Genomic DNA, 20,113 nt, shown 5'->3' with positions numbered 1-20,113 from the left:
ATAATATATCGCACCCCTCACGGAAGAATGGCATAAGTTGAGTTACGTCAAACATGTTTATAATTCAATTAGATAAAGAAAAATATAACCCACATCCTCTCCAATTCTTGTAACACTGTCTACAAAATTAGTTGATAGAATTATAAGAGTTGGTGGTGGATGTGAGTTATATTTTTCTGTATCTAATGGAGCAATAAACGTTTTTGACGCAACTCTACTTATGCCATTCTTCCATGAGGGGTGCGATATATAAAAAAAACCAAGAAGCTATTGCAAATTTTTTTATATTTTGTACCAAACAATAAGTCAATAATTAATTAGCTAAATTATCTATCTACTTTGATATAGGTATCCACATATGTGGAGGAAAATACCAGTTCCGTCTATTTAGTTGTATTATAAGTTTGGTAAAGCTGATATTGCAATTTATGATATTATCTATTGCGGGCAATTTTTGCCGAGTGAATAGAGTCAACATTGCCCAGGAACTGCCAACATTACCCAAGTAGGTAAAGTCTTATTATGAGGGCACAGTAGAGTTACCACCGTACTTAGTACATCAACTGGATTCACGGGTAATGTTGACTCTACCTGTGCTGTTAGATGTATATAATATCTTTAACAAGAAGCAGTCTTTGAACAATATTACTATAAATTTAATAAAGCATTTATTACATTAACACAAACTTACATTTATAATCAGAGGATATCATACATTAAGTAACAAATAAAGGTACTTGGGTGAATCAACTAATTGTTGCCCAGCCGTTTTGGATGTGTTAAAAAATACTTTCTAATTGTATCTATTATAAAAATATTCATGTATATAAAAAACGATAATTTGGTACTTTATTCATACATATAATATACAGGATATTTGTAAAATATCAACAACCTTGTCGGAGTACATTACTCATTCATGACTTTTTACAATATATTAAAATTTTTGTTGTACTATACGACTCTTTTTAAATCTGTATTAAGATTTGGTAGTAAGATGCAAGCGTCTTCCCCGATGTCTCCCGTCCCCGCTCCTGCGTTTTGCATTGGACGGGTATTTACGCAGGCGATTTTTTGTTACCGCAGCTTCACGAGTTTTTGTAGAAAATAAAATCTGATGACCGTAACGGTTTGACCTACAGCCTCTTGAGCAGAGGCTGTGCGTTCGAATCTGGACTTGCACTTCTGTTTTTTTGTTTAGGAATTTATGTGCGAATTTTTATTTGAAATGTACTATGAGCTTTTGAGTGAAGGAACACATCGTGATTAAAACCTGCACGTCGAAAAAGGTTCACAACGCTCGAAAAACGTGGGAAGTGCCCAACCCCGCATTGCACTAGCGTGGGGGACTATCACTTTAAGAGTGAGTTGATGATGATTGAAAAAAGTTGATGTTTAATATGTTAGTAATGTAGTCCTGAGAGGATGTCAGCATTTTAGAAATAACCCTAATATCTTATACAAATATTGATGAAGACCATATAACAATCTCCAGTAAAGGTGAGGAATTCTAGTCATGTTCCCTGGGTTACCACGAAATTAAGTAAAAAATTATGTCTTCTTCGTTATCTCGCACTTTTGAATGCCTTATTTATTCTCATTAATTTTGTTACACTGGGTATAAAAATGAATGCAATTTTATAACAGAATTTTGTACAGTCAATGCCCTATGTTACCTGCAAGCTGATTTTAATTCAAATCGGAAAGGATCCGATCGTGTAGCCCATTCGAGTCTCGAAATCAGATGGGTTTTGTGAGCGAGAAGATAAACTTGATTCCTACTATATCTTTCTAATTTGTGAGTTAAATAAACTATTGTTCCGATTTGAAATGTCAAAAGTTTCCGATCGGCCAGTTGTGAACCGCAATTATGCGCCTCGACTCAGAAGAGACGCAGTTTCCGATCGCTGCTGTCCCCCTAACAGAACTTTTGCTTAAATAAGTGTGAAGAAAAGTGCTAAACAACCTATAACCTGTGAGTTTAATGATGTTTTAGGAAAGTGTTTAAATTGCTCTATCATAAACTTACTGAAAGACAGAATACAAATTTGAACCGTAAATGCTAAAGATGGCTCTCAGGATCAGACAAGGGGTGACAATCATTAATTGATACAATTTCAATTAAAAAGAATAACACAACAGTAGGATGAACACTGTCAACGTAAAAAGTATTGTTTCTTTGATACTAATTAATAAATATAACTACTTCTGTAAAATTCAAGAAATGACCATTAATCAATTTAAGATTTAAATGAAATATGTTCTTATGGTTAACACAAAGTCTGATGTACTTCACCTAAAGGCTAGTGTTGAAGACACACGCACATCAAATTTAATCATAGAAAGGGTGCCTATGCAGAAGATAGGTTTTATGAAGACTCCTATACACACCCATTATGTTTGAATACAGATAAAACACATTTGCTACATATAACATATCTTACTGAGTAACGTATTATACAAAGTAACATGTTTAAGGAGACTAAAATTAAGTTTAAGCATGCAAGATTCATAAAGATTATATTACCTAGCTAACAATCAGTTTTGTACTAAGATTGGACGTCTTCAGGACCCTCGTTCTCAGCCTTTTTCATTTTCTTAGCTTTTATATCTGCCATAGTTTGCTCAATAGACCTTAAATCTTTTTTATTTTCGCTAGGAACTTCTCCATAACTTTTATTCATATTAGTTTTTTGTGCAGCGTCTATTGCTGCTTCTTGTCCGATAAGATGAGCATATTTCTGTTTATAGTGAGTTCCGCTTAATTCTTCTTTACCACGCTTACGTTTTCTATTTTTATCGTCTTCAGAATCTAGAGCGGCCTGTTTTTCATTTTCTTCACGTGTTTTTTTCATATCTGCAGCTTTTTCGTCATCCCAAACACCACCAGCTTTACGTACTGTCAATTCATCTTCAGTTGGACCATTTTCTTTTGTATAAACTATTGAATAACGATCTACACTCTCTTGCCCAAATGAAAAAACTTGAGCGCCAGCGGTCTCAGCTACATCTCTAATAATAGATCTATACATTTGTTCCATAGGTTCAAACTGTAAGTACTTTTTTGTACCATCTTTAATGAATGCAGCTATTTTTTCCTCAGTCCGTTTTCTGAACTTATTCAGCATGTTCTTATGTTCGTTTTGTTTACGCTCCATGGCTTCCTTTTGTTTCTTCATGGCATTTTTTTGGGCTTCGCTGGTTGATGGAGGTTTTTGCATAGAATTGAGAATAGAATCTAAAAAATCCATGGTTTAAATTTGATTTTCTGCTATAAATGACGTATATCCTAAGATCTCAGTTATCCTTTTTTGCCACAAAGGTGATATCTTGAAATTTTCAACAAGAGGATCAGTGCTAAGTCCTTTAAATGAGAGGACTTCTAAAGATGTGTAGATTAAGGCACAGGCTTCACTGCCAAATGTGATAATGTCTTCAGCAAAGTCTAAAAGAACTTTCAGTGACGGTTGGAAGGGAGTGCCTTTGACAAGTAGTGTTTGTTGCGTAAAATTTACTTCCTTACAGCTCTCCTGTAACGCCTTGTGTTTATTACACAGTTTTTCAAATAAATCTTCTAACTTTGACCTGGAATTTAAAAAATGGACAGTAACAGTACAGAATAATTACGGTTTCAAATCAAATTATCTCTCCATTTAAGGTTAGTTGTAATGTTAATGCAGCGGAATAACCTATAACTTCAGTCAGTCCGGACTTTAGATAGCAAAGTCAAAGTTAACGATATATATAAACCCATTCTGAGATTTAGGTTCTGAAGTTAATATAATAATAATATAGACAATCTTGTATAACGTGAACGATAAAAAAGTTATAAGATACGTACAGATTGCTTCTTATTTCCTTTATCTCCTCAGAAATAAGGTTATGCAGAATCGCGGTGAGCTTCCCTTGCAAACCTTCGAACTCCTCTAATGGCGTACCACTCACTTCAGTTCTTAAACAATAACAACGAATTTACGACCACTAAAACCACCATTTAAGTTGAAATCGTAAAATTTTTTACTTACTCTTTTATCTTCTTGCAACGAACGACAAATTTATTTATAGTTATTGCGCAGCTTTGGCAATCTTTCAAACAAGTTTTAGTCGAATTGTGGAATTCTTCGAAGAAAGAGTAGAAGTCAATTATTTGTTTTTGTATCTTCGCTTCCATTATAAGAATACAAAGCCATCACTTCAGCTTTTTAAATTAAAAAAACGAATACACCAGGCAAAACAACAGCACTATGAACTTTACTGTCAAATGCGGGGAGTTTTTGACATTAGGCTTGGATTTATAAAGTTTATTGATTGCTTCTGGAAATGTTAAATTGATTTATTTTTATGACAATTTTGTGGTAAAAGGCGTTTGTTCACCGAATGAAGCCTAGTCGAGAACTTGTGGAAATTATAGATTCAATAAAAAATGTAGTGATAAATAATATAGAATTTTTGTAATTACTTATCGTCTCTGTAAACGCAATTATATGTCAGAGTGACAGCGAGTAAGTAGTGTTTACACATGCTAAATCCGGTAATCTAGTGAAAGTTTTTACTTTTTTCTAGCACTCGACAATTATACATAAAATATTAGTATTTAATATCTTTTATTCATGTTAACAATTACTTAATGTAGTAGCCAAGTTTATATAATATTTTTGTCACACTAAACTCTACGGAGAGCTTCGTTAATCTTCGACATCTTCCGGATTACATCGGGCACTGGTCGATCGCGATCGGGTACCTGTCACCCGTCTGCACCAATAGCCGGCCACGCTGATGCCCCCTAAAATCAGGCAGTCTTTGCTTACTTTCTATGGAGGATGTATGTTAAGCCTCGCCGCGGTTATTTCGATAAAAACACGTCGCAAATTAAATAAAAGACGAGTGATCTAAACAATAAACACACTCATTAAGAGTGATGAAAAATGAATATAAAGAGTGTAATTTAATAATAATAAATTGTATGTAAACTTGCGGAAATTGTGTCGAGCGACTGGTGAAAATGAATGGTAAAATGCACAGTGCTACCGGCGCTTTCTCAAATGACGGCATGCGCGCCGAAATATTGAACCCTTTTGTCCACAAATTGGAATTAGATAACACATACGACAAAATAAAGGTACGAAGACGTTTTGAAGCTTATGAACATTAGAAAAGAAACTAACAAAAATGAAGGTTTATATGATTCTGTAGGAATAGTGAGTAGGGTGCAATTTGCGCAGACTCAAAACGAAATATAGAACAATGCATTGTATATGTTATTAAAATTTCAATCAAATGTTTGTTTAGGGGAAAGAAGCCATTTAGTTATTACTGCTTGTTTAAATTAAATTATTGACTAGTTAATGGCATTTATTAAGATAAACGAATTAATGTAAAAAGATTACAGCGACTATATACCAAATGTTTAAAATTTCTATTCAATTTACGTCAACGTCAAAGTTTTAATAAATCAAAGGAAGTGAACATTGTTTTACGTAATACAAATTTCTCTTGCGGTCTCTTCGTAGAGTCAGAAGGTAATTGTATGAACTGTGCGGACAAATAATACAGTGTGCTATTGACGCTGCAATTAAAGACAAAACAATAAACATTGTCACACACCAAATCAAACACGTTAAATTTAATTTGGTTACAATTATGGAGCAAGTATATCCATTTAAAATGTTTACGTAATTGTCTTAGGTAATCTTTCAGCAAAGAATACATATTGTTAACGTATTTTGAGGAATCACGTTCCAAAAAATTATAAAACTTTCGATAAGTATAAAAAAATACGAACTCTACAGTACAAGTACAGCGTTGACTCGTCGTACGAACATAGAACATAATATATAAAACTAAACAGTATTACTTGAGAGAGAAAAGTATGATGAGTATTTTTACTTGACCTACTTCATTTTTGGGACAAGTTTACATAAAGAATAATTCGAAGCGTTTTTTAGTTTAATTATTCTAACAAGTACAATTTCAATGCACCGAATTGTCGGTTCGGTTAGTTACAATGTTGATATTTTATTACTGCCCTTAACAACAAAACAGAAACTACATAAGAGATATATAAAGAAATTAATGTTCATTGAAATTTAGCTTAAAGCTTTTGCAGTTATTCGTGTTTAAAGAAGGTCTATGAGTTTGATAAAATAAATACATGCAAAATACTGCCGTGATCACCGAAAGAAGGCCGATCTGTCACTATTTTTTTTCCGAAGGGATAAGACATGAAGTTGCCGCAAGAGAAAAGTAGCTATTTTTTAATTTAATTTCTTTGAACATTATTTTCTCGGTTTTCAGTTTTGTCACAAGCGCCCTTTCAACTAACGGCGGAAGAATGGTCGATCGTGATATAACAATTAAGTTAACAGAAACAAATATAACATTATGAACGTTCTAGCCCTCTATTCTAGGTAACATTCAATATATAATTTAATTTGAAAGTTTTGAGATTTAACCAAAGAGAAAGGTGGTGCAGTACGTGTATAAATTATATAAGACTAGGCAGAATATTTTGTGGAAACCGTAATTTTCTAGAAAATTCAAATTCTATTGAACTATGTAGAGGTACGATTATTACCTCGAATTTAGCCGGAATTTTTCTAGAATGAAAAATTATAATTCATCAGTCAGCCTCGACAGCGGAACCTTTGAAGAGCCCAAAACGCTGGTTTCTTCGGAAATGCTATTTAGATTCAAAAAAGTATTTCGTTTCCAATGTGTAGCAATGGCGAAAACCTAAAAACTCTATCCAATAGCTGCATGTGTAGGATAACATCATTTTAACACTACTTCAAAACGAGGAAGTCGAACGAAAACTAAACGTTGTATGACATCGAAAATTCTCTGAGCTAATGAATGACTGAATACATCTTTAGTCTTCAATGAACGTACACATTGTACGTGTGCTTGTACAGACGAAACGGATGCGATTTTAAAATTATCACCACAAGACGCACATGCGTCGTAATGTTATATACTTAGCTGTGAAGATCTGGGACACGTGAACGACAATGACCTTTCAAGCCAAAGATTCTGATGTATTTTTACACCTGCACCTTTCAATGTTTTTGCTCATTGCAATATTGGCGAATCATAAGATAAGTAAATTCATGAAAACAACATAACGAATAGCTAATAAATTATAACAATGACAGCAAAAAAGGCCTATACGAAACAAATCGAGAAAGTGTTTTGACGTACGGATACAAAGACGTGAAGCCAAAGATAGTTAATTTGTCAAACATCTCGGCCAGTCGGTCAAGTGAGTTACAAACCGGTGTTTACTATAACAATGTAAAACCCGCTGAGTTGTCTTTCTCAGAGTTTATATAAATTAACAAAGAAAGGTTTGAATTGACCATAATGTTGGCGAAATTGAAATCTGAACAATTTCGTAAAATTTAACTCTACAAATTTCAGCTTTCATACATAAAAATGAGATTGAGTTAAAATATCAGATTAAAAACATCGTTCTAAAATGACTGTAAAGATGAAGTTACATAATTTGGACACAAATACTAGGTTGTGTAATCAATTATATGTCAAGATTTTATTATGTCGACAATTTAATGTCGATGTTTGCAGACAGGTTGACCGAAAACTAGGTCATATCAATAAATATTTGTTAATACATAATGCTTATAGCTAAAACGTAAGGTCCACCTATATTGAACAGAAGGTAGTTTACATGTTCCTTAATTTTTTAAAGCTTTACTTTTAACGAGTATATTACAATAAGGACAAATGACAATCGAGTATTTTAAAAAAAGATTAATTTAAATGCAGTTTGTCGTTTTAAGATCAAGGCAACTTTGGTACTTGTTAAGGTTAAATCGTTTTCCTTTCAGCTATTGTCTTTAACTGGGTAAAACAGAATTGTATCGCTTTAAAATATCTATTTAGACGAAACTGAGGTCGACAAACATTAGTCTGCATCGACGGAATGAGTGAACAAAAGCATAGGACAATGAAAAGCATCGCGAACCAAACTTTGCAAGAGCATTAGCGATAAGAGTCGTCTAAATATAATTAATGAATTTGAATGGTAAATTTATAAAAAAAACTAACAAATAAAAGGCACTCTTGATTACTAAGTTGATGCAATACCAATTGTTGCAGACGGCGATATTCACTGTGATCTTACTTCCATTCCGAGTGATCGTGATCTGCTACTTGATTGTCACGGCATGGTTCCTCGCGTGCATCGGGCTCTATGGCCTCAGCGAAGAGGACCTCAGGCGGAAACCCATGACTGGGTGGCGAAGGTAATTAGACTCAGTGTTTATTTTGTCACGTAAATATACAGGGTCAAGAGTACGTCAAGTTATGCGCTTATGACTTAAATCCAACTCTATGCCGCTTATGTATGTAATGGTCCAAAATCCAAAATGAGACGCTTGACGTGCTCTTAAGTGTACAATTTCTAAGGGTAAAGTTGTAAATGTTTTAACCAAAAAGTGCGTATGCGAAGTTAATATGCTATTGGAACAAAGTATATGTACTTATTTTTGAATAAATTGCAAAACTTGGTATGTATCAATCTGACAGTATTTTTTCGGAAATCTGTTTAATTAAGTTGTTGAAACCAATTAACTGTAATCTGTTTAGGTTTCATTGAAGTCCGCAGTGTTGTAGAAAAATTCAGACTTCATTACATTGTAATACGTTCTTTTATTATTTATATCGAATTATTGGTTTTTATTTCACGTCGCTATTCAATTTAATACTTTCACAATACTTTCAAAATTGGATAAAATGACTGTGACAGGTGATCTTTTGGGCGTTGCTTCTGTAATGTTAGGCATTAATCGGTCAAGGCGTATTTCCGACAACAGTTCGAACCGTGAAGGTTTTCTATTTAATTAAGCATTTTTTACTATTTTCACTAGGTTTTTATAATGACTCAATATAAAATATTGCAAGTAAATTTACCAAATAATCTTGATAATGCTTTTTATAAATGCATTTTGAAATATAAATCCTTACTTAGGAAACTGTAGGTAATTTCAACAGTTGTTTATTGTTGTATCTAATTTTCAAAGAACGTGATAGAATTTGCAACGTCCTTTTGTTTCAATCTTAACGTGTATTGACCGCATTTAATTGGCATTAATTTGCAAACATTGTGCGATGATGCGGTGAAATTATGTCAATTTACGAAGCTCGTCGATTTATTTGTCTAGTGCCTTTTTTACTCTGCTAAATTTGTTACGTGTAGGTAATGTTTTTGAGAAAATCTTTTAACTTCATAATTATTTAGCAGAGGACTTCTTCCGACTTACAATAATATACAATGTGAGTTGGTTTTTATTTAAGAAACCAGTTGGAAACGTCGCATTATGCTCACAAAAGTTTCAGTTCTCTTCCATGTGACCTTGATGGTATAAAAACGGCAATCGAGGTCGGAATATTACGTGAAGCCCCATCTCCTTTGTTACATCGATTGGTCATCGTTACCAAAAGTAATATTGAAAGTAAAACTGACATGTCAACTTAGAAAAGAGATTTTTAAAATAGCACCCAGTAAGTAAAAATTTTAAATACTCATCCTCGTTTTACGACAGCAAAGCTAACGTGACATCGAGGTTTATTGTGAAAGGTTTAACATGACTTTTCGTACATACATTAAGTAGGTAACTCTTATTATAAAAGTCAGTGACGAAAGTATGACGACAATTATTAAAAAAGTGCATTGAAAATAGAATACATATTTCTTGGCACGTAGCTGTTGAGTTGGTGCTGACGAATACTGTATAAGAATCGGTAAAAATCGGTTTTTGGTTATGCGAACAATTAGTGCTCTAATTTTGTTGCAATTTCGGAAAAAAATAAAAATCTCTAAATTAGGAAATATATAATTATAATTTCCTTTCTCCCGCTCTTTCGTCCAATAAACTTTTGAGATTTCATATAGAGCCAAGTCTGGCGTACTTTGCATTGAATAAATTTTATTTATTACTTAAAGCACTCGATGACTATTATTATTTTTGTCAGTTTAAATAAAAATGTGATATGAAATCATTCAGCCCAAAATTAATTAATGTTTTCGGACGATTTACGCTGCATTCAAAAACGCGTTTCATTCGAATAAGGTCGATTTTTACTTAATGATCGGAATTTTTGAGCACTCTGACTTCCCGCTTAAATAAATATAAATGCGGGTTAATTTTATTGCTAACCAAAAATTCCCCATATTGTAAGCGCAAAAGGGTCTATAAAATGTTTTCTCCCAACGTGACACAGAGACTGTGAGCTAGAAAGTATGCGAGTGAGAAAGTACAGCGGTCAATCTGAGCATTTGACACACATTACGAACATTATGTACCATTTTCAACACATTCTGCTTTATACAAGGCATTTGTAATCTTAAGTGTTTTTAAAATAGAGATGCGAACAGATTAATGCAACAAATGGATTTAATTTGACTGACGGAATTGCATTAGGTACCTACCATAAACAACTACGTCTAATACTACTGTTATTTATACAGAATATACAAATTCGGAATACACATTTTGCTCGATTAACAGCTGATATTGTACGAGTTACTCGCTGGGTATTTTTAAAAACTATAGATACAGTCGTCTGCTTCTGGAATAAGTACCTAGGTACTTTGAATAGCCTACTGTAAGTATACTTGAGATATGATTGATTCTCTATACAAACTTACATCACCTGTTTCACCCGCTTTAAGAATTGTTTTTGTGACAAAAAGCAGCCTATGTTCCCATAGTCTGTCTTTTATGAAGACGGAGTAATATAACATTTGCAGAGTTGCCAGTTTTCATAAAATTTTAAATAGTCGTGTGGTTCTTGTCGACAGTTTTATCGATAGATTGTGAAATAAGGTAACGTTTTGCCAAAAATGTCTGAAATGTGAATGTTACATTAAATTGTTACATTCTATGCCTTCATTATTCCTATTTTGACCGTTGGCCGACTAGTTTTGAAATGAATTTTTATTCGTACATGCATTTTAATAACGATAGGTGAATTTGATTATCTATATTGAATTAAAATGAAAATTTACAAAAATGGACACTCCAAATGATGATTAAAATGTTCAAAATACAAGTTCGGCTTTTTATAGCGTAAGCGTAACCAACATTCAGTCGATAGTCGATAGAATATTTGTCGACTTCAATCACTAGCTGCTTGCAAGCGCGCAAAACTTTTGCGCAATGAATGGCAACTGTCCTTTTACTCCATTTTCAAAAAAGACAGACTATTCCATCGATCTTTACACCAAAATTCAAAGTCAAAGTCAAAGTCAAAGTCAAAGTCAAAGATGATTTATTCCATAGGTAAAATAAATTTACACTTGAAAACGTCACATTTAAGGTACTGCTCGTTCACTACGCTGACCTCCCTGAGAAGAACGAGCAAGAAACTCTAGGGATTGCTCTTTTCAAATAAACTTAAATGCTATGGAATACATTTTGAATCAAATTTGTGTGGATTCAGGAGCCATGTCGTCTTTCCATACATCTTTATCTAACACGTAGTCTTCAATTTTGTAATATGCTTTTTCGATCAAAATATTTTTTAATGTACTTTTTAAACTTAGGAAATGATAAACTTAATATATGCTCCGGAATCTTATTGTAAAAACGTATACAGTTCCCCATAAAAGAGTTGTTTACCTTGGTTAAACGAAATCGTGGTACCATGAGTTTGGACTTAGCTCTAAGGTTAATATTATGGATATCTTCTTTCTTATTGAAATTATGTATATTTTTACGGGCATATAAAATATTTGAGTAAATGTACTGTGATGCCACAGTCATGATACCAGTCTCCTTAAACTTTTCTCTGAGAGATACCCGAGAGCCTAGACGGTACACAGAACGAATCGCTCGTTTTTGCAATACAAATATGGTTTGAATATCTGCCGCTTTACCCCACATGAGAATCCCGTAGGACATTATACTATGGAAGTAACTAAAGTAAACTAATCTAGCAGTACTAACATCGGTAAGCTCACGTATTCTGCGGACTGCGTATGCAGCGGAGCTTAATCTGCTGGCCAGGGACGATATATGTGGAAACCACTGAAGTTTACTATCTAAGGTCACTCCCAAGAAGACTGCTTTATTAACAAGGTCTAACTTTTCTCCGTTTATTTCTATGCTTGGACTAGTCGATTTTACGTTAGGTAATTCAAATTTAACACATTTTGTCTTCTTGGCATTAAGCAATAAATTGTTAGCATTAAACCAATAAACTACTTTAGAGAGGGTATCATTAATACGGTCATAGTTAATGTCATGTCTGTCTGTTTTAAAAATCAAGGATGTGTCATCAGCAAACAACACTATTTCGCAATGGTCCTTAACAAAGAATGGCAGATCATTAATATAAATCAGAAATAAGAAAGGTCCAAGTATTGAGCCCTGCGGAACACCCATTTTTACTGGAGAACCCAAAGAAGTCGCTCCATTTATGCCTACTTTCTGAATTCTACCGTTGAGATATGACGAGACAAGTTTCGACGCCTTGCCATTTACACCGTAATGTTCCAGCTTACTAATAAGAGTATTATGATCAACGCAATCAAATGCCTTTGAGAGGTCACAGAAAACACCAATAGCGTTCTGGGACCTTTCCCAAGCATCAAAGATGTGTTTTAGTAACGCTACCCCCGCATCGCTAGTCGATCTACCACTAGTAAACCCGTATTGTTCACTATGAAAAATATGATTCCTACCGAAATAGGACAGTAATTGAGTTAGCATAACCTTTTCGAATATTTTACTTAAAGCTGGTAAAATTGAAATGGGCCTATAATTGCTAGGATCAACTTTCCTACCGCTTTTGAATAAGGGAATAACCTTGCTGTATTTCATTAAATCGGGAAAAACACCTTCGTCAACGCACCTATTGAAAGCTATAGCTAACTGTGGGGAAATGAGATTAATAACTGAGTCTATAACTTTAGTTGATATGCCCCAGAGATCTTCAGTTTTTTTAACATGTATTGACTTAAAAGCTTTTATGATGTCTTGTGGATTAACATGACGAAAATTAAATAAACTGCCACAAACGTTAACATTTTCCTTTAGGAGATCAATAGCAAGTGAAGGGGAGGAATTTAATGATTTTGTAGTGTTCACAGCAATTTCCGAAAAGAACGATTCAAAAGCTTGGGCTACTTTATCTTTAGATTTTATAAGTGTGCTGTCTAATTCTAAAACTATATCTCTATCGTGTAGTTTAACCCTGCCTGACTCTTTATTTATTATGCTCCAAGTAGTTTTAGATTTATTTATCGATTGTCTAATTTTGTCGCTGTGAAACTTAACCTTAGCAGCTACACAAACTTTTTTAAATATTTTCGAATAAATTCTAATAAATTCTAACATATTCTATGAAATTGGAATTAGTATTATAAGTTTTCATAGCATATAGCTCATACAAATTCGTTAGTTTAGGCGTGAAAACCTAAGAGAGTTGCATTTATGTATTATTGGCTTTGAGATTCGAACTTTAAACAATTTATTTAAAAAAGAAATGATGTCAATTTCTGAACGCACGAATGCAAGTAATGTTTTCATTACTCCATCATGAGAATGTTTTCATTTCGCACCTGATGTTAAGTGCAGTTTTAATAAATACTATGTATTTTCAAGTCTTAAATATTTACATGTCAGGTACAAATAGAACAATTCTTTAGAAACCGTTTCACAGAATTTCTCTTCCATTTACCACATCAGAAATGAAAGATCTCAACAGTTGGTTAGTTTTCTATAAGATTTATAATAATTATTCGTTTAATAGTCGAAACTACCTCAGCTTGAATTCAACTTTTTCGCGTACTAATACCGTTCATTTTGCCTCGGTCGAGTGGTAGGGAAACTGGCTTCATTTCACAATTTATTTATTTTTACAAACAAAATTTAAAAAAGAAATCATTGGCATATTGCACTGCTATTACAATAGTGTTATAACTCAAAAGATGTGAATTTCAAGATTATGCCATAAAATTTTATTCTCTACACGTCAATAAAACGTCGTTAGAATATTGTAAAAAACAACTAAAATATATCTACTTAACTCAAAATGAGACACGCTTTATGTGACCTAGTTCTGGCCAAAATTGGCCTTATTAAAAATATTAAACTATTTATTCTCTTTTATTTTTAAACATGTATATTTGGCAAGTAGGAAATAACTTATACATAAATTTACACAGATCTTTCACGGGAAGCGAGTAATTAGTTTTTCGTCGATTCTAAGAAACTACACTTTTTTAGTGAAGACACTATTATATTAACAATGCGATATGTAAAGTACCTATTGGATACTACAAATTTTGTACAATTTCGAGATAAGTTTGTGGTTTTTTTCTATCGTGAAATTTTTTAGGAACCGTATTTTCACACCGAATACTATTCAGTGTATGTCCTCAATTGTACTATATATTTTTTTCAAAGTGATAGATTCAACACTTTCACTGTTATGCGAAATCAACCAAAGCCATTTGAGGTTGTATCGATTCGCAAATTGAATATGCTCTAAGAATGAAAGTTACAAACGTACAATCTTAGATATATGTATATCTAAATGTCTGTTGTAATCTAAAATAAAAAGAAATAAAATATATCGACGTCTTGTTGCCTCCCGCTCCGCGCAGACTTTATTGTGTACTAAGTTGGTGCCCTCGATTTCATCCGTGTAGAGTAGGTAAGTGCTTCGTGTAGTACCTCTCCTGTACTGTACTAATTTTCATAGCTTTATTGGTTTTCCATATAAACTTTCATTCCCTATTTCACTTTCTATATGATGAATATTTGCAATAAAAAGTAGCCTATGTCCTTCTCCTAGGTTGGGACCTAGGACATCTGTCTCTATAATTTTTCAAAAAATATTTCATCAATAATGGTGCAGCAGTTGCGTGAAAACGTAACAGAGTTACTTTCGCATTTATAATATTGTTATGGAATATGGATACGAGTAAATATGAACTTGACGATTTCTAACGAATTTGTTGTAATTATTAACACAAAGATGGAACACTTAGAAAAAAATCCCTAGAATCGACGTCTTCCAGAAAACCGTGCCAGACGCCATGCCAACCTAGCCACGGAACGAACCAGCAGACCACACGAATTTTTCCATTCGCTTGTTGTCGCATCTTTGTATCTGGTGTTTAACGACTTTTTAGCCGTAGCGCCATCTATGACAAATCCATGAAAGTATTTCGTTACCTAGTCAGGCACCTTTACAGCTACCAGCCCTGGCTAGAAATGGCGCTATTAACTGTAATTAAATTTGTATTGAATTGATATTCAATTATTTTTTGTGAAATTACTCCACGAATTTGTAATAATTATTAATAGAAAGATCGAACATTTAGAAAAAAATTCTCAAAAAACAATTGAATACCATGGTGGTGAAAACATCCTAACATTCAATAAACCACTTTATTGATTTCTAACAAAGTTGGCGTTACAACGTGAAATTAAATTTTAAATTAAGCACTCTAATATTCGCGAGCAAAGGATCAGGTGAACAAAAAAACACCATCATAGAAATCACCTGAGCGGCTAGCAATGAAATCGAAATCTGAAGCGGTCAATGGCTATTTCTGTCCAAATGACCACGTGTAAATTACGCCGAGAGTACCTAAGTAGGTATGTAGGCTAGCTATCTTTGGAGTCATTGCATGTTGATGATTGTTAGACAAAAAAAAAAATACTGGGCAGTATGTTGATTCTTCACATTTGCGCGCGCATAATTTTACAAATTGAATAATAATGTAAAATGGCGGGTTTTTGAAGTTACGAGTACAGTTTTTACAAAGACTATTTTCATTTTAAGTATATTGTGAAGAAAAAACGAAGAAAGAAATAGTGATGAAGAAAGTTAGAACTATATTCATTAACGTAAAAATGACTATATTCCTTATTTTAAACCAAATTACAAAAGACTTTATTCACTTCAACAAAATTCCACTAATTACGAATTCAAAGTTATTGTTCAAAGTGATAGAAGATAATGTGATTTAAGTGAAAGTAAAACATAAATATTGACTCCCGCCGCTTAAAAGACTATTTAATAAACCTAAATAAGTGAACTAAAGCTATTTAAGAGAAAGTGAAAGCATAATGTATTAGAATTTAGAACCGCAATGGCAAATATTACTGAGGATCCCGATAATTAAACGACGACATGACTCGAAAGACCAAACCAAAACTATCCAAGATACCGATCCAAGCCAAAACTATTAATAAAAAAAAACAAATTGAATATTTCTCCCAAATGAAAAAAAAGGTAGGGTGTTTTAATTACAGTTTTTACACAAATTAATTTTAAGTTTAAAAGTATTATTAAGTTTTGAGTTTCTTAATTATTTGTTACATGTTTGCTGATGGCTCGTTAGCCGATACACAATAAATAAATAAGAATAATATTTTCCCCATAAACTTAACATGGTGATACTTGACCTTCAAATTATAACAAATCGAAATTTAAATTTAGGCTTCGTCTCGACTTGTAGATAATATTTTAGAATGCCAGTTTCAAATTTCGTGCATATCGGTTGAGGAAAGGCCGAGTGGATGCGAAGTAAGCCTCACTCGCTGCGCTTGGTGAAAGAAAAAAAAGAAGAGATCGAGTAATGACTTTTGTTAATCTGGGTTTTTTATTCTATACGTGTGGCGCACTATGTTTCCGGAATGAATAAGAAAAAAATACTATAAATGGTCAGAAATGAATTTATTGTTTCTCAAAATATTCTACGTTACCGTTAAAGCACTTTTTCATACGGATGAACCAATTTTGAAAACATTTATGCCACTCTTCCATGACAATCTCTGAAACATATTTTTCCATACTCTTCGCCAGCCTCTTCAGGTGATGAAAATCGTTGGCTGCGTAACTGGTTCTTAATTTTTGGAAATAAATAAAAGTCACAAGGTGCTAGGTCGGGACTATACGCGGGATGGCTCATAAGGTCAACGTTGTTCACTTTCAAAAATTATTTTTGCTTTTTGCTTGCAACGTAATGTTTGCGCGCATTTGAATCGATTCAAACGCGCGTAAAACGCGATACAGTCGAGCTTCAGACGCGCTTATTGCGCGCGTTTGTATCGTGTTTGAATCTCTAATGGCGCTGTAAACGCGCGTCGTTGGCTCGTATAAAATACGCCATGTGCATAGGCTCCTATAGATAGACTAAATAATGGGTATTGACAAAAATGTTGTTTTCCTATGCCATCGTTTGTTATTAAACATTCTATATCGAATTTGGCTAGAGTATACGCACTGCGTTACTGTGCGTAGCTGTTATTCGTATACGTCGCGAGGACGCTCTTTCCATACACCCTCTCTATCCATCTGTGGCCCGTGTCGAAGTCCTTAAATCGACTTCGCGCTCAGATAGGTCGCTGTAAAGACAAGATGTGTTAATGGGGTTTCAGTGATGTTAGTCTAACCAATGTGATTGCGGCATCGAGTATATAACCAGAAATAGAGACGAAATGTCATTTAATTTGTTTGAAAACTATTCTGCCATATCATTAGTATGACAACTGCGCTCCGATTGGCTAGCCGGAGTTCGAAACAATTGACGGGTGTCGTCAGCTCTTTCACTTAAATCGACCAGTTAACTTGAGCTTTGCTATAATGGACGAAAATTGCAAATTTACATATATATTTAATTACCGATGAAATGTGATTCCGTTTGTTTTGTAATTAGATGTTTGCTGTTTTTCCTACACCACCGAATAGAACAGCACGGCATTGTTAGAGATATTATCTTTATTACAATAAATACAGAATATTTTTTGGAATATACGGAGACGTACACACAGGTCAGTAGTTAGCCTGTCTATATTTCAGTGCAAACGAGAGTTGATATTTATAAGAGCTGTATCGCTAATGTGTTACCAGGAATGTATGGCCCTTATTTCGTCTCTATTTCTGGTTATATACTCGATGGACTGCGGTGCCCCCACACAGTCCAGCACTTACTGTTATGTCTAGTTTTGGGTAATTGAAAAATTTCCATTTTGAAAAATTCATATTATTTCAGAAATTAAATATTTTTTCGAATATTTTTTCCTATATCATTCCACATTTGATACCTGTTAAAAATTGAAGATAGTGAAATGAAAACGATGGCGCTAGTAGAAAGTTTTTTTACCCATGATTCTTTTTTTTTCACTGTTGTCCAATCATTTGAAATCTCGTCTTACTCTGACTAGTTTTTAGCTATACAATTTTATTTTATGATTCACATTATATAGAACTTCAAATATATGTCTAAACGTAGAACATAATATGAGCCTTCGAATTATATTATTTTTCCAACTACCTATTTAAAATTTTTCGGAAAATTACCCAACAAGTAGACCCAACGAGAGACGATCTCTACATTGCCACGGATAACGCAGTCTAGATGACAACATACTCTTTAAAATCAATATAGTCCTAAAAGAAAAGAATCATCGTCACGATAAGAAGAAGAAGTAGAAAAATAACGCACGTCCTTGAACATAAATTTACATTTTTTTTAATTTGAAGGACTTGAATGTACTCACAGCCAATTCTCAGGTAGCTGCGAAAATTAAATAATGAAATTATTTGAGGTCATATTATGCGAGCGACATCACACGTATCGTCGCGCCACGAACACTAACTTTCATTGTTACGTAACTAAAGTAGATCGTGTAGTTAAACTTTAATGTTCTAAAATTTTAATTTAGTAGAAATAGAGCTTCTTGTGAAAGAGTTCGTCCAGGGAGTTACTGCGACCTTGCCTATTTTTGCCGCCAAGCATTTACTGCTTCAAAACTGGAACACAGTAATGTTGACATTACTGTAATGTCAGCATTACTGTGTTCCAGTTTTGAAGGGTAAGGGTACTGGTGAAATTACAGGCACATGGGACATGTCAATTTATGTCTCAAGGTGACGGGCGCAGTGGCAGTGCCCCTCAGATCTTTGCGAGTTAAAGCTCTGAGGATACTGCAATTGTTATAGACAGGCGTGTAGCAAACCATCAGACGCACGATTTGTTCGTCCCGTCACTTGATGTTATAAAAAAAAATGTGTTTGTTTATAACAGGATATAGGTGCCCACAAATTTGTTCGATTTCAACCCTGATATTTATGTATAGTATAGTACAATACAGTAGACGTGCTCAGTGGGCGTAGTACGTGTACGAACAGTACGCGGAGTTCCACATACTGAAGTTTAGTCCGCTATCTTCGTTTTGTACGCTACAGTGTCGATTATCTCGCACAAATTCTCGAAAAGCGTTGAAAAATGCCTTAAGAATGCAATAATTATAATTGCACCTGTGCTCGTTAAGTCTTATTTTAGTTTTCCATTTTCGTTTATAGTACTAGATTTTTGTAATAAGAAACGCAAGTAAACCTAATAGTAATAGGGTTTAATCGTTCGTCTTTCCGCTATTGCCGCTAGATGGCAGCCCATTGAATGTAATTGCAATTACATAGTCAATAATAATTATTGAACAATCAACGATGTACCAACTGGGTAAAGTTTAAAATTATACTAACAGTCCAGAATTTGTTACGTCTTTTTAAATTAAAAACTACGACTAGTACAGCGTATGGAGCGCCAATAACAATCGTCAAAAATGAAGCGAATCAATAGGCATCTTTAGGTATCATCGTCATCAATCCATTTATATGTCCGACTGCTGGGCACCGGTCTCGATTCAGACAAGGGTTTTGGCCATTGTCCGCCACGCTGGCCCAATGCGGGTTGGGAACTTCCACACGTTTTTCCGAGGATGGTGAACCTTCTTCAACGTGCAGGTTTCTTCACGATGTTCTCTTCCACTCAAAAGCTCATGATAAATTTCTAATTAAATTTCGCACATAAATTCCGAGAAACTCGGAGGTGCGAACCCGGATCCGAACCCACGACCTTCTGCTTGAGAGGCAGTAGGTCAAACCATTAGGCTACCGCGGCTAGCTTTAGATAATATATCATTACTTCTTTGAAGAAACACCCCCAATTTAATGGCAATAAAAATTACATACACATATATAATTCAAGCATGCTCACACATTTACACATACGAAACAAACACACACACACACACACACACACACACACACACACACACACACACACACACAC

At 34.0% G+C, this 20,113-nt stretch overlaps 2 protein-coding genes across 2 annotated transcripts in view; one reads left to right on the top strand and one right to left on the bottom strand.

Moving 5' to 3' along the window:
* Positions 1–276: 276 nt before the first annotated feature.
* LOC113236132 (sperm-associated antigen 7 homolog) lies at positions 277–4,266 on the bottom strand. Its single transcript, XM_026472130.1, has 3 exons — positions 4,026–4,266; positions 3,842–3,952; positions 277–3,585 (listed from the first exon to the last, which is right to left on the bottom strand). The coding sequence occupies exon 3, from the start codon at positions 3,249–3,251 to the stop codon at positions 2,550–2,552; it is 702 nt and encodes a 233-aa protein (XP_026327915.1). The 5' UTR covers positions 3,252–3,585; positions 3,842–3,952; positions 4,026–4,266; the 3' UTR covers positions 277–2,549.
* A 584-nt stretch (positions 4,267–4,850) lies between these two features.
* LOC113236136 (lysophosphatidylcholine acyltransferase) overlaps positions 4,851–20,113 on the top strand; it is a 48,634-nt gene continuing 33,371 nt past the window's right edge. The window contains exons 1-2 of the mRNA XM_026472135.1: positions 4,851–5,119; positions 8,116–8,261. Of these exons, the coding sequence (XP_026327920.1) occupies positions 5,003–5,119; positions 8,116–8,261 (263 nt within the window). The 5' untranslated portion in view covers positions 4,851–5,002. The remainder of the gene's footprint in view (positions 5,120–8,115; positions 8,262–20,113) is intronic.

Source organism: Hyposmocoma kahamanoa, unplaced genomic scaffold (assembly GCF_003589595.1).
Source record: "Hyposmocoma kahamanoa isolate Upper Pololo Valley unplaced genomic scaffold, ASM358959v1 89, whole genome shotgun sequence".
Taxonomy (NCBI): domain Eukaryota; kingdom Metazoa; phylum Arthropoda; class Insecta; order Lepidoptera; family Cosmopterigidae; genus Hyposmocoma; species Hyposmocoma kahamanoa.
The sequence above is the reverse complement of the archived record's forward strand: the minus strand, read 5'-3'. Positions and strand labels throughout refer to the sequence as shown.